The sequence below is a fragment of the Chiloscyllium punctatum genome, chromosome 41 (genome assembly GCF_047496795.1).
Source record: "Chiloscyllium punctatum isolate Juve2018m chromosome 41, sChiPun1.3, whole genome shotgun sequence".
NCBI lineage: Eukaryota > Metazoa > Chordata > Chondrichthyes > Orectolobiformes > Hemiscylliidae > Chiloscyllium > Chiloscyllium punctatum.
The window spans coordinates 44,863,260-44,876,353 of record NC_092779.1 but is presented as its reverse complement, the minus strand read 5'-3'; the positions used below and the strand labels follow the sequence as shown (position 1 = coordinate 44,876,353).

Here is a 13,094-nt window from a genome sequence, read left to right as displayed (position 1 = left end):
CTTTATAGTATTGTGCTTCCATCTCCTGCTTATACTGTTGCCCATCTTTGTTTTGCCATCAAATTTAGCGATGTGGCTTTCTGTTCAATCATTCTAAGTTGTTAATAAATGTGAATAGTTTTCATAAGAGTTCTTTTAAAAACAAGGTCAAAAGCTGTCACTGTATAAAGCGGTGAAATATATATTTATAAATAATTGTTTATAGGTTGCTAACTTTTTTTTACTGATGCTACAGTTTTTTAAACTATGTACAGGTTCTCTCAGCAATGGTTCTTCAAATGGATCGATACTGTCACCTGAGGTGGCAGTTGAAAATGCAAAAGAGGATAGGTTACACACTTCTCGGAAGGGAGATGGAAATGATGCAAGCTCATCAGAAAATGAAGATGGGCCAGTGAGAAAGAGGTTAGTGTTCCCTTGATGTCTGTTAATCTTGTTCAATGGAAAAGTGCAGGGACCTTTTGACTTTTAAAGATCATTGTCATCTTCAGTGTTAAAATATATTCATCTTGTTGAATGGATTTTAATTGGCCCCAGAGAAAATTCTCTCCAAATACAGATCCCCGACTTCAAACCCCAGACCTAATTGTTATGATTGCATTTCCTTAACCTCGGATGGCTTGCTTCTTGCCTCTTACTTTGGACATATCCTAAAGTATAATCTGAAAATTTGAAATTTAATGATATAATCAACTGGGAAAATTATATAAATGACTGAAATGTGGATTTAAGCTCTCTCATGCTCTTTGGAACATGATCTTGTGGTGTACAAAGCCAACAGCTTAGCTTGCATGTTGTTAAATTAAATCATTTTACCACTACAGCTAATATAAAGTATTGAGTTTTTCAAAAAAAATTAACTTTTCAGAAATTTGATTTTATTGACATGTTAAGAGTCCAAGGAAATGACTATTGCAAATATTCATTCTATTAAAGTATTTGATATAATGTTTCCATTTTTGAAACTTTTGCTGAATGATCTATTTTTCATTAAAAAGTATAATTGTTTAGGAATTTACAGGTTGTAAATTCAAAGAGTTGTGAAGTCAGACTTTAAAAACATTGAGTGCAGTATAGTTGTGTATTTGAATATTTGTGTTTGAGTAGCCTGAGATGCCATTAATATTTGACTACATTCCTACTTGTCAGTTTGTCCCTTTTCCAAGAATGCATAAATTTGTAATTTAAATATTTTGATTGCTGGATTCAATTGTTAGCACTTTTTTTGCTCTGTCAGAATGTTGTAGATTCAAGCCTCAGTCCGGAAATTGAGTGCACAATCCAGGCTGACCCTTCAGTGCAGTGCTACTAGTACACTGTTGGTAGTGCAACATTTCTGGGGAAATGCTTAACTTGTCTATTGAAATGGAATTTAAAAATCTCAAGGTACTGTTTTAAAGGAAAGCATGGTGTCCTAACCTTTGCTCCTCCTTTAATCAACACATGAAGTCTTCACTTAATATTGCAGTTTTATTCCTGAAAATGGGACAACTTAAAATGTAATATTGATTCCTACAGGAATCAAGATTGGAATAAGGTTCTGTATGATCGTCTTTCAAGGAAAAAAAATTATAACTATATTCCAAAATAATCCAAGTGGAAATGCAATATGTTTTTAAATGTCTAGGTTCTGAAATGAGAAAATGAAACGAAATAACGTGAGTTTCCCTCTTTATGACTTACCTAGCGGCCTCCATTTGCAGCAGTGAGAGCTCAGACCAGAGGGCTTGCCAGTAAGGTAAATTTCCCTTTTAAAAGAGAGTCTTTGAGGAGGAATACACGGTTGACAGGGCAAAGGTGCAGTCAGTGTGATGGGTTGAAGTGTGTCCATTTTAACGGAAGAAGTGTCAGGAATAAGGGTGATGAAGCTGAGGAGATGGGAAAATAGTAGTCATTTTATTGGGAGTGTTCTACAAACCCCCCCCAATAGCACTGGAGACACGGAAGAGCAGATTGTGAGGCAGAGTTGGAAAGGTGCAGAAGTAACAGGGTTGTTGTCATGGGTGACTTTAACTGCCTTAATATTGATTGGAACTTCCTTAGTTTGAATAGTTTGGATGGGGAACAGATGGAATGGGAAAGTGTTTAATTGGGGGAGGGGGAATTTCAATGATATTAGGCAGGAACTAGGGCACCTAAAATTGGGAACAGATGTTCTCCAGGATAGAAATGTGAGGTTGTTTAGGAAGCACTTGCTGATAATGCTGGAAAGGTTTGTCCCACTGAGGCAAGGAAGGGATGGTAAGTTGAAGGAACTGTAGTTGACAAGGGATGTGGAACATCTAGTCAAGAGGAAGAGGGAAGCTTACTTAAAGTTGAGACAAGAATCAAACTGGGCTCTATACCGTTACAAGGTATCCAGGAAGCAACTGAAGAATGGACTTAGGAAAGCTAGAACAGGGCATGAAAACACTTTAGCAGGCAGGATTAAGGAAAACCCGAAGGCACTCTATGCTAGTGTGAGAAACAAAAGGATGGCCAGATGGAGGATAGGGCTGATCAGGGATACTGGAGGGAACTTGTGCCTAGAGTCGACGGAGGTTGGAGTGGTCCTTAATGAATACTTTGCTTCAGCTTTCACTACTGAGAGGGACATTCATGTTTGTGAGGACAGCATGAAAGGGACAGATATGCTCAAACAGGTTGATGTGAAGCAGGAAGTGCTGAAAACTTTGAGAAACATAGGTAAGCCCCCAACAAGACGGGATATACCAAGGTTAATACAGGAAGCGAGGGAAGAGATTGCTGCACCTTTGGTGATGATCTTTGCGTCCTCACTGTCCACTGGATAATGCCAGATGATTGGGGGGGGGGGCGGGGGGCAAATGTTATTCCCTTGTTCAGGAGAACTGCAGACCAATCAGTATTACGTCTATGGTGGGCAAATTATTGGGGTGGATTTTGAGAGACAGGATTTATGATTACTTAGAAAACCAAAGGTTAATTAGAGATAGTCAGCATGGCTTTGAGAGGGGCAGGTCATGCCTTACAAAACTTATTGAACTCTTTTGCTCTTTTGAGGATGTGACAAAATACATTGAAGGTAGAGCAGTGGATGTGCTGTACTTGAATTTTGGCAAGGCGTTTGATAAGGTTCCCCATGGTAGGCTTATTTAGAAAGTAAGGAGGCATGGGTTATGGGAAAATTTGGCTGTCTGGACACAGAATTAACTGACCCATAGGAGACAGAGGATGGCAGTAGATGGAAAGTATTCAGCCTGGAGCTCGGTGACCAGTGGTTTTCTGCAGGGATCGGTTCTGGGCCCTGTACTGTTTGTGATTTATAAATGATTTGGAAGTGGAAGGGTGGGTTAGTAAGTTTGCCAATAACATGAAGGTTGATGGAATAGTGGACAATGTGGAGGGCTGGTTGTAGGTTGCAATGGAACATTGACAGGATGCAGAACTGGGTTGATAAGCAGCAGATGGAGTTCAACTGGAAAAGTGTGAAGTGATTCACTTTGGAAGGTCAAATTTGAAAGCAGAATACAGGGTTAAAGGCAGGATTCTTGGCAGTGTGGAGGAACAGAGGGATCTTGGTGTCCATGTCCATAGATCCCTCAAAGCTGCCACCCAAGTTGATAGAGTTGTTAAGAAGGCATGTAGTGTGTTGACTTTCATTAGTAGGCGGATTGAGTTGAAGAGCCACAAGGTTCTGCTGCAACTCTATAGAGCCCTGGTTAGACCACACTTGGACTATCGTATTCAGTTCTGGTCACCTCATAGGAAGGATGTGGAAGATTGAGAGAGGGTGCAGAGGAGATTTGAGGATGCTGCCTGGACAGGAGAGCATGTCTTATGAAGTAAGGTTGAGGAAGCTATGGCTTTTCTCATTGGAGCGAAGAAGAATGAGGTGATTTAATAGAGGTGTACAAAATGAACAGAGGCATAGATAGAATGCATAGTTAGAGACATTTCCCAGGGCGGAAATGGCTATCACTGAGGGGTGATTGGAGGAAGATTTAGGGGAGATGTCAGAGGTAGGTTCTTTCCACCAAGAGTGGTGTTGTGTGGAAAGCACTGCCAGTAATGGTATTAGAGTCAGGTACGTTAGGGACATTTAACCGACTCTTGGATAGGCATATAGAAGATGATAGAGTGAAGGGCATGTAGGTTAGTTTGATCTTTCAGTAGGATTAAAGGTCGGCACAACATCGAGGCCCAAAGGGGCTGTACTGTTTTATGTTCTAACTGTGAAAAGGAAACAAATCCGACAAATAAAAGGAAATGCGACATTCTAATCACTGAACTTTCTGGATGCACTTATGTCCCATGTTTTTTTGACCCATGCCAACTGGTGGCAACTGCAGTGTGGCTGGTGGATCCAATGGGCTGTCTTGACATGTGGGAGCTTCCTGCAAGTACAGAATTTGGGCAGTAGTGCAGCACTGGGAGAGGCTGTCTGTCAGAAGTCTAAACCTAGATATAGTCTCAAGTTTGAGAAGAGACAAAAAGATCATGCAAAGTTGTTGCAGATCAGGCATTACATGTTATGATATGATATTAAAATGAACCTTGCAATGTTCCATAAGATTTCTGGCCCCAATAATTTAGTGAGGTTAAATGAAGTAATGCTTAATAGGGCTGTGTTGAACTGGAGTTTCCTGTACTGCTGCTGCACATCACCTGGTTGTTTTATCATCTTTAGAGTTTAATGGGACTTGTACAAAATTGCCTGTCACATCTGGCCATATAATGTTCAGGTGCCTGAAAAGTTGAACCTGAGATTTTACTCTTCTGCCACCTGATTTCTGGAAGTCTAAATTTGTAAAATCCCTACAGCGTGGAAGCCATTGGCCCATCAAGTCCACACTGACTTCAAAGAGCATCCAACCCAAATCCCCCACCTAGCCTGCACATCTTGGACACTATAGGCAATTTAGCACTGCCAATCCACCTAACCTGCACTTGTTTAGACTGTGGGAGGAAATCAGAGCACCTAGAGGAAACGCATACAGACACCGGGAGAATGTGCAAACTTCATGCAGATAGTTGCCTGAGACTGGAATGAAACCCAGGTCCCTGGCGCTGTGAGGTAGCAGTGCTAACCACTGAGCCACCCCTAAGTATATTAATTTACAGGATGAGGACATTGCTGGCTAGGCAAGTATTTATTGTCCATCACCTAATTGCTCAGAATCAACCAGGTTGCTACGAGTCTGGAGTTGCGTGTAAGCCAGACCAATTAAGGATGACAGATTTCCTTACCTAAAGGACATTAGTGAACCAGATGGATTTCTCTGACGATCAACAACAGTTTCTATTGAATTCAAATTCCACAATCTGCCAATGGCAGGATTCAAACCCAAGTCTCCAACATTACCCAGGTTCCTGTAATATTACCATTAGGCCATCGCGTCTCAGGATGAGAGGGTGGGTTTTGAACTCGGTGGGCCTCCAGATTCCCAGTGTAGGGACATTACCAAAAACCCAACTAGTTCCATCAGAAAGTAACAGCATTGTCCTGATTTGAATAGCAGAGGATGGATCCATTGACCTCTTGGGTTATGGGTCCAGCACATGCCTAAGCCACTTTCCTATCTGAAATTGTTAGGTGCACCAATTTTTTGGTGTTAAAACATTTTACCAGTAGATACCATGAATCATTGGCAAAGACTTTTGTATAATTTTCGAACATTTCAAATAGATTTCCTTTGTTCATGTTGAGGAGTTCTCTTTTAATGTTTTGTTTGGTCTAAACTCCATAGCTTATCCTAGTTTCTCAGATTCTTTTGATAAGATATCGACTTATATTGCGCACTCTTAAAGCCAATAATTTCCTTTCACTGAAGTGTGTTTGGAACTGTATGTGTAAAGAGTAAAAATAAAGAGCATGTTTCAAGCATCATGTGATATGGTACAGTTTGAGATAAAATCATTATGCACAGTCTCAAAGTTAGAAACATTTTAGCTTATCCACAGAACGGAACTTTTCTTATTTATTCACTCATGGGATATGGGTGTTGCTGTCTGCACCAGCATTTATCACTGATAGTGAGTTTTGAGACGATTTGTAGCTCAGGTTGAGGTTCTGGATGTAGGTTTGCTCGCTGAGCTGGAAGGTTCGTTTTCAAACCTTTTGTGACCATACTAGGTTAACGCCTTCACTGAGCCTCCGGATGAAGCTCTGGTGGTGTAGCCGTTCTTTATTAATGTGTTTGGGTTGGTGATGTCATTTCCTGTTGTGACATGGTTTCCTATGGTGATGTCATTTCCTGTTCTTTTTCTCACTGGGTGGTAAATGGGATCCAAGTCAATGTGTTTGTTGATAGAGTTCAAGTTGGAATGTCATGCTTCTAGAATTTTTGTGTGTCTCTGTTTGGCTTGTCTTAGGATGGATGTGTTGTCCCAGTCAAAGTGGTGTCCTTCCTCATCCATATGTAAGGATACTAGTGAGAGTGGGTCATGTCTTTTTTGGCTAGTTGATGTTCATGTATCCTGGTGGCTAGTTTTCTGTCCAATGTAGTGTGTGTTACAGTTCTTGCAAGGTATTTTGTAAATGACATTAGTTTTGCTCATTGTCTGTATCAGGTCTTTCAAGTTCATTAGCTGCTGTTTTAATGCGTTGGTAGGTTTGTGAGCTACCATGATGCCAAGGGGTCTGAGTAGTCTGGCAGTCATTTTGACATAGAGGAGATTGGCTAGGGTTTCTGGATGCATTTTGTGTGCTTGTTTGTGTTTGTTGCTGAGAAATTGGTGGACTGTGTCCATTGGGTACCTGTTCATTTTGAGTACACTATATAGGTGATTTTCCTCTGTGCTGCAGTGTATGGTGGGTCATTGAAATAATGTTCTGATGCAGTTTCGTTTGTGGGTGTTGGGGTGATTGCTTCTGTAGTTCAGTATTTGGTCCGTATGTGTTGTTTTCCTGTCGATGCTGGTTTGAAGTTCCCCGTTGGCTGTTTGCTGTACTGTGACATATAGGAACGGCAGTTTGTTGTTTTCCTCTTTTTAGTGAATTTTATGCCAGTAAGGGTATTATTGATGGTCTTGAAGGTTTCCTCGAATTTGTTTCATTTAGTGATGATAAAGGTGTCATCCACATAGCAGACCCAAAGTTTGGGTTAGATGGTCGGCAGAGCTATAGTTTCTGCATTACTGCCTCTGCTAAGAACCCTGATATTGGAGATCCCATAGGTGTTCCGTTGGTTTGTCTGTAGGTTTTATTGTTGAAGGTGAAATGGGTGATAAGACATAGGACTATTAACTTTATGATATTGTTCTTGCTGATGAAGTTAGTGGTGTATGGTGTTATGTGTCTTTGGTTCTTCTTATAGTGTAGTCAGAGTTTCCTTGACCAGGTTGATGTTGATGTTGTGAACAGGGCTCTTTTGTCAAAGGAGACCATTATTTCCTCCTCCTCTATCTTAGTGTGTTTGGTCTTCAGGAATTCTTGGGTGGAGTGGCATGGCGTGAGTCTTCTACTAGCAGAAACTTCAGAAATCTGGAGAAATAAATAAGACTGATTTCCAAAAAGTGAAACCAGATGGATCCAACAGACCATGCTTCTACAGATTACCCAAAATTCACAAACCAGGAGCCCCCCCCTAAGACCCATAGTCTCACTACCTGGAACACCAACTTACAGACTGGCCAAGGAGCTACACCAAAGACTAAAACAAGGCCATCACTGTTAATTCCAGGTTGTTATTGAATTCAAATTCCACCAACTGTCGTAGCAAGATTTAAACTCCGTTCCCCAGAGCATTACATGGGTTTGTGGATTAATAGTCCAGTGGCAACATCAGTGGCTTCCCCATTAACTGAGAGCTCTTTTAAATTAGAATGTTACAATACTGCTATGCTTTGGCATTTGACATCATTATATCTCTCACAGCTGTTATTGACTAGGTCAGAAATGGCCTTGGATGAATGGAAGTATTTAAATTTGGCAAAGTGAAGAGGTTTGGAGAGTCAGTAGTAGTTTTAGTGAAATGTTAAAATTTTTTGGTCATATTCAGGGGAAATAAAGCACACTTGCAGTGCTATTCTCATCAGAATGACTTGTGAAATGCCACTGCTTTTGCTGTGGGTGTTTCAAGTGCATCTGTCTTTTTTTTCCTGACTGAATGGGTTGATGAGGAAAGAGTACAGAGAGCCCGGTTTAACAATGAGCTCTAATTTTTCATGTTTTAATTCCAATTAACAGCCGACAAACTTTTCAGATAGAAGCAGATGTTGAATTACTATAATACTGTTTTCCTTAGTCTGGAGTTTGTTTTACTTTTAATAGTTTATGACTGGTTGTAATATTATTTCAATTCATTATAGTTCTTTCAAAATGAAGGACAACAAAGCAAAAGAGGGATTGCAGTGAATTTTTAAGTAGAGATACTAAACCATCTAATTCAGTTATCAAAGACCCATCTACTTGTATTAGAGTTAAAACCATCTTTAGTTTAAATCCTGTTTTTATATTGCAGAATTCTTCCAGTAGAAAGAGTTCTGTAGTTTTAATTGGTCCCAGTGCACTTCAGTTGGGAGCCCACGGGGAGAGTTATTTAAAAATAAGTTAGTCACCCTGATCAATGCCCAGTGACCTAGCTGGAAAGATCACTGATGCTGTGAAAACATCTTTTCCTCATCCGATTGGCTCAGTGTCATCTGTATTGACTTGTGTTTGTTATGGAAAGTGCACACGTTGGTGTTCAATGCAAACTAATATATCCTTCATTAGAAGTCTGCACTTAGGTCCCTATAGTACTTCCCTTTTGAAAAAGTGGGCTAAAATCCATGGAGTGATCCAAAATTATGGATGATACATGGGTAGTCACTGATAAATTTAGTAAATAAAGAGATCTCTCCTGAATTTCTGTAATTTGTAATCATGTGGAACCTGTAACCGCAAGGAGTAGTTAAGGTGATAAGCATAGCTAAATAAAATTAAGAAGCATGGAATGCAAAATTTAGCTGATAGGATTCAGTGAAGTTGAGAGGAGCACAAAACAGCAGAAGTTAATTGGACTGAATGACCTGCTGTTTGTGTAAATTCTGTAAAGGGCTTTTGTGGGAAATTGCCTATTCTTGATCATTTTCTTTTTGACCATCTCAGGCGCACTCTCTCTTGCTCTCTTCCCGCGTGCTCTCGCTCTCCCTGCGCACACCCTGTCCCTCCCTTTGCGCGCACCCTCTCCCCCCCCTCTCTCTTGCGTCTCTCTCTCTCACGCGCCACCTTCTCTCTCTCTTCCGCGCCACCCCGCGTCTCTCTCTCTCTCTCTCTCACGCGCACGCCATTCTCGCGCCACTGCTCTGTTCTAATTTCCATGCTTTTTTTTCGATTTATATGCTTTCGTTAATTATCCAGTTTCCTTCCAAATGATTTGCTTACACAGTAAACATTGACTCCCTTCAATGCACAGTGACACTAGTATTTGCTAATTACAAGATACTCTGCTGCAACTCACCTGGCTCCTTCGACAGAACCTTCCAAACCTGAGATCTCTGCTACCCAGAAGAACAAGGGTAGCAAATATCTGGGAGCACCACCACCTGCAAGTTCCTCTCCAAGTCGCACACCATCCTGATCTAAAACTACATTGTCGTTTTGTCAATGTTGGTAGGTCAAAATGTTGGAACTTTCTCCCCTTTAGCACTGTCTATGTACTCCTACCACCTGGTCTACATCATTTCAAGGACGCAGCTCAACGTCACCTTCTCAGGGTTCGTCATGGTAGACTGGTTAGCAAGGTTAGATCTCATGGAATACGGGGAGAACTGGCCATTTGAATACAGAACTGGCTTGAAGGTAGAAGACAAAGGGTGAGGGTGGAGTGTTGCTTTTCAGACTGGACATCTGTGACCAGTGGAGTGCCGTAAGGATCAGTGCTGGGTCCATTGCTTTTCATAATTTATATAAATGATTTGGATGTGAGCATAAGAGGTATAGATAGTAAGTCTGCAGATGGCGCCACAATTGGTGGTGTAATGGACAACGATGAAGGTTACATCAGATTACAACAGGATCATGATCAGATCGGCCAGTGGGCTGAGGATTGGCAGGTTGAGTTTAATTTAGATAAATGTGAGGTGCTGCATTTTGGAAAAGCAAACCTTAGCAGGACTTGTACACTTAATGGTAAGGTCCTAGGGAATGTTGCTGAACAAAGAGACCTTGGAGTGCAGGTTCATAGGTCCTTGAATGTGGGTTGCAGGTAGAAGGATAGTGAAGAAGGCATTTGGTATGCTTTCCTCTATTGGACAGAGCATTGAGTGTAGGAGTTGCGAGGTTATATTGCAGCTGTAAACAGGATGTTGGTTAAGCCACTTTTGGAATATTGTGTGCGGTTCTGGTCTCCTTCCTGTTGAAACTTGAAAGAGTTCAGAAAAGATTTACAAGGATGTTGGAAGATTTGAGCTATAGTGAGAGGCTGAATAGACTGGGGTGTTTTCCCTGGAGGGATGAGGGGTGACCGTATAGAGGTTTATAAAATCATGAGTATGGATAGGGTAAATACACAAGATCTCTTCCCTGGGGCGAGGTTGTTCAGAACTAGAGGCGAAACTTTTCCATGCAGAGGGTGGTACATGTATGGCATGAGCTGCCAGAGGAAGTGGTGGAAGCTGGTACGATTACAACATTTAAAAGAAATCTGAATGGGTATATGAATAGGAAGGGTTTAGAGGGTTATGGGCCAAGTGTTGGCAAATGAGACTAGATTAGGTTAGCATATCTGGTCATCGTGGACAGGTTGAACAGAAGGGTCTGTACATCTCTGTGACGATTAAACATCAAAGCAGAAGTTAGGCCATTCAGCCCATCGAATGCTCTACAAGTCCCTGGTGAGACCACACTTGGAATATTGTGTCCAGTTCTAGTCACCCTATTATGGGAAAGATACAGAGGCTTTGGAGAGAGTGCAAAGAAAATTTACCAGGATGCTGCCTGGACTGGAGGACGTGCCTTAAGAAGAGGGGTTGGCTAAGCTTGGACTTTTCCTCCTCCTCTCCAGAGAGAAGAGAGGTGACGTGATTGAGGTATACAAGGTAATGAGAGGCGTGGATAGAGTGAATAGCCAGAGACTTTTCCCCAGGGCAGGATTGACTGGCATGAGGGATCATAGTTTTAAGATATTAGGAGAAACGTATCGAGGTGACGTCAGAGGTAGGTTCTTTACGCAGAGAGTTGTGAATGCATGGAATGCATTGCCAGCAGTGGTGATGGAAGCAGAGTCATTGGGGACATTTAAGCGACTGCTGGACATGCACCTGGATAGCAGTGAGTTGAGGGGTGCGTAGGTTAGGTTATTTTGTTTTACGTTAGGATTAATCCTCTGCGCAACATAGTGGGCCAAAGAGCCTGTTCTCTGTTGTACTTTCTTATGTTCTATGTTCAATCATGGCTGATATGTTTTCCAACCCTATTCTCCTGCTTTCTTTTCATAACCCTTGATTCCCTTGACAATCAAGAACCTATCTATCTCGGTCTTAAATATAGTCAATGACCTGGCCTCCATAGTCCTCTGTGGCAATGAATTCCATGGATTCACCACTCTCCTTTCCTTTATTGGTCAGAGCATTGAGTATAGGAGTTGGGAGGTCATGTTGTGGCTGTACAGATCGTTGGTTCGGCCAGTTTTGGAATATTACTTGCAATTCTGGTCTCTCTCCTATTGGAAGGATGTTGTGAAACTTGGAAGGATTCAGATAGAATTTACAAGGATGTTGCCAGGGTTGGAGGATTTGAGCAATAGGGAGTGGCTGAAGGGACTGGGGCTGTTTTCCCTGAAGCATCGGAGGTTGAGGGGTGACCTTGTAGAGGTTTGTCAACTCAGGAGGAGAGACGATAGCATAAATAAATAGTCCTTTCCCTGTGGTGGTGAGTCTAAAACTAGAGGGGAAAAGTTTAAAAGTCACCTAAGGGGCAACTTTTTCACATAGAGGGTGGTGCATGTATGGTGGAGACTGGTACAATTACAGCATTTAAAAAGCATCTGGATGGGTAGATGAATAGGAAGGGTTTAGAGGGCTAAGGGCCAAATGCTGGCAAATGGGACTAGGATTAAGTTAGGATATCTGGTTGGCATGGATGAGTTGGCCTGAAGGATGACTCTGACTCTAATTACTTTTCAGAATAACCAGAAGTAGAACGTGAATGTTGTAATTTCATTTTCACTGCTGCATTACAAAGCGTCATAGATCAAAAAGCAGTTCGAGAAACAAGTCGTTTTAATTATTTATGAAGTGATATAGATATTAAATATTGGTTTCTTTAAATGAGTCCAGTTCATGTGTACTAAACTGAATCTGACTGTTACTTTTTTAAAGAAGAAGCACAGCTCTCTGTTGAGAACTCTTGCGATTTCTCCATCCTGATATTTGTCTTGAAGCTGAACTAGACTGTTCATAATCTTATTCTGGATTAGTGGTGCTGGAAGAGCACAGCAGTTCAGGCAGCATCCAAATAGCTTCGAAATCGACGTTTCGGGCAAAAGCCCTTCATCAGGAATAAAGGCAGTGAGCCTGAAGCGTGGAGAGATAAGCTAGAGGAGGGTGGGGGTGGGGAGAAAGTAGCATAGAGTCAGCGCAGAGGAAATGACCTGGGAGTTGCAGTGGGAGAGGGATTCCCTGAGATTCTTGTAGAGAGAGGAGGAAAACTTCTTCAAGGCAGGCATCCTTGCAAGAGGATTCGCAGTAGGGTTAAAATCAACGAGGTAAAAATAATGACTGCAGATGCTGGAAACCAGATTCTGGATTAGTTCATAATCTTAGTTCCATGTTTGATCCTGTGTCGAACACATCTGCTCGAGTAGCAAAACCACTCACTCCAATGTTACTGCTTCATCTCATCTGTTGCTGAAACCTTATCCATGCCTTAATTACCTCTTGACAGTTTGATCGCTGCTGGTTTGTTCCCATCTTCTGACCTCCATAAACGTTGAACTAATCTAAAAGTCTGTTATCTGTGTTCTAATCCTCACTAAGTCTCCTTACCACTCCTGCGCTCACCGACTTGCTTTCGACTCTTTGAAAAGCAGTGCCTTGATTTTACATTTTTAAACTTTGCTTTTAAATCAATTGTGTTCTTGACCCTTTTTACTCTCTCTATAATCTCTTTCAGCCCTGGAGCGCTCTGAGATCTTTCTGCTCCTTCAGTT

General features: G+C 41.5%; 1 protein-coding gene across 3 annotated transcripts in view; it reads left to right on the top strand.

Annotated features, from left to right (window-relative positions):
* Positions 1 to 13,094, top strand: part of LOC140465027 (protein Jumonji-like) — a 449,631-nt gene that overhangs the window by 243,314 nt on the left and 193,223 nt on the right. For all 3 annotated transcript variants that reach the window (XM_072560822.1, XM_072560821.1, XM_072560823.1), the window contains one exon: positions 255 to 405. In XM_072560822.1, the coding sequence (XP_072416923.1) occupies positions 255 to 405 (151 nt within the window). The remainder of the gene's footprint in view (positions 1 to 254; positions 406 to 13,094) is intronic.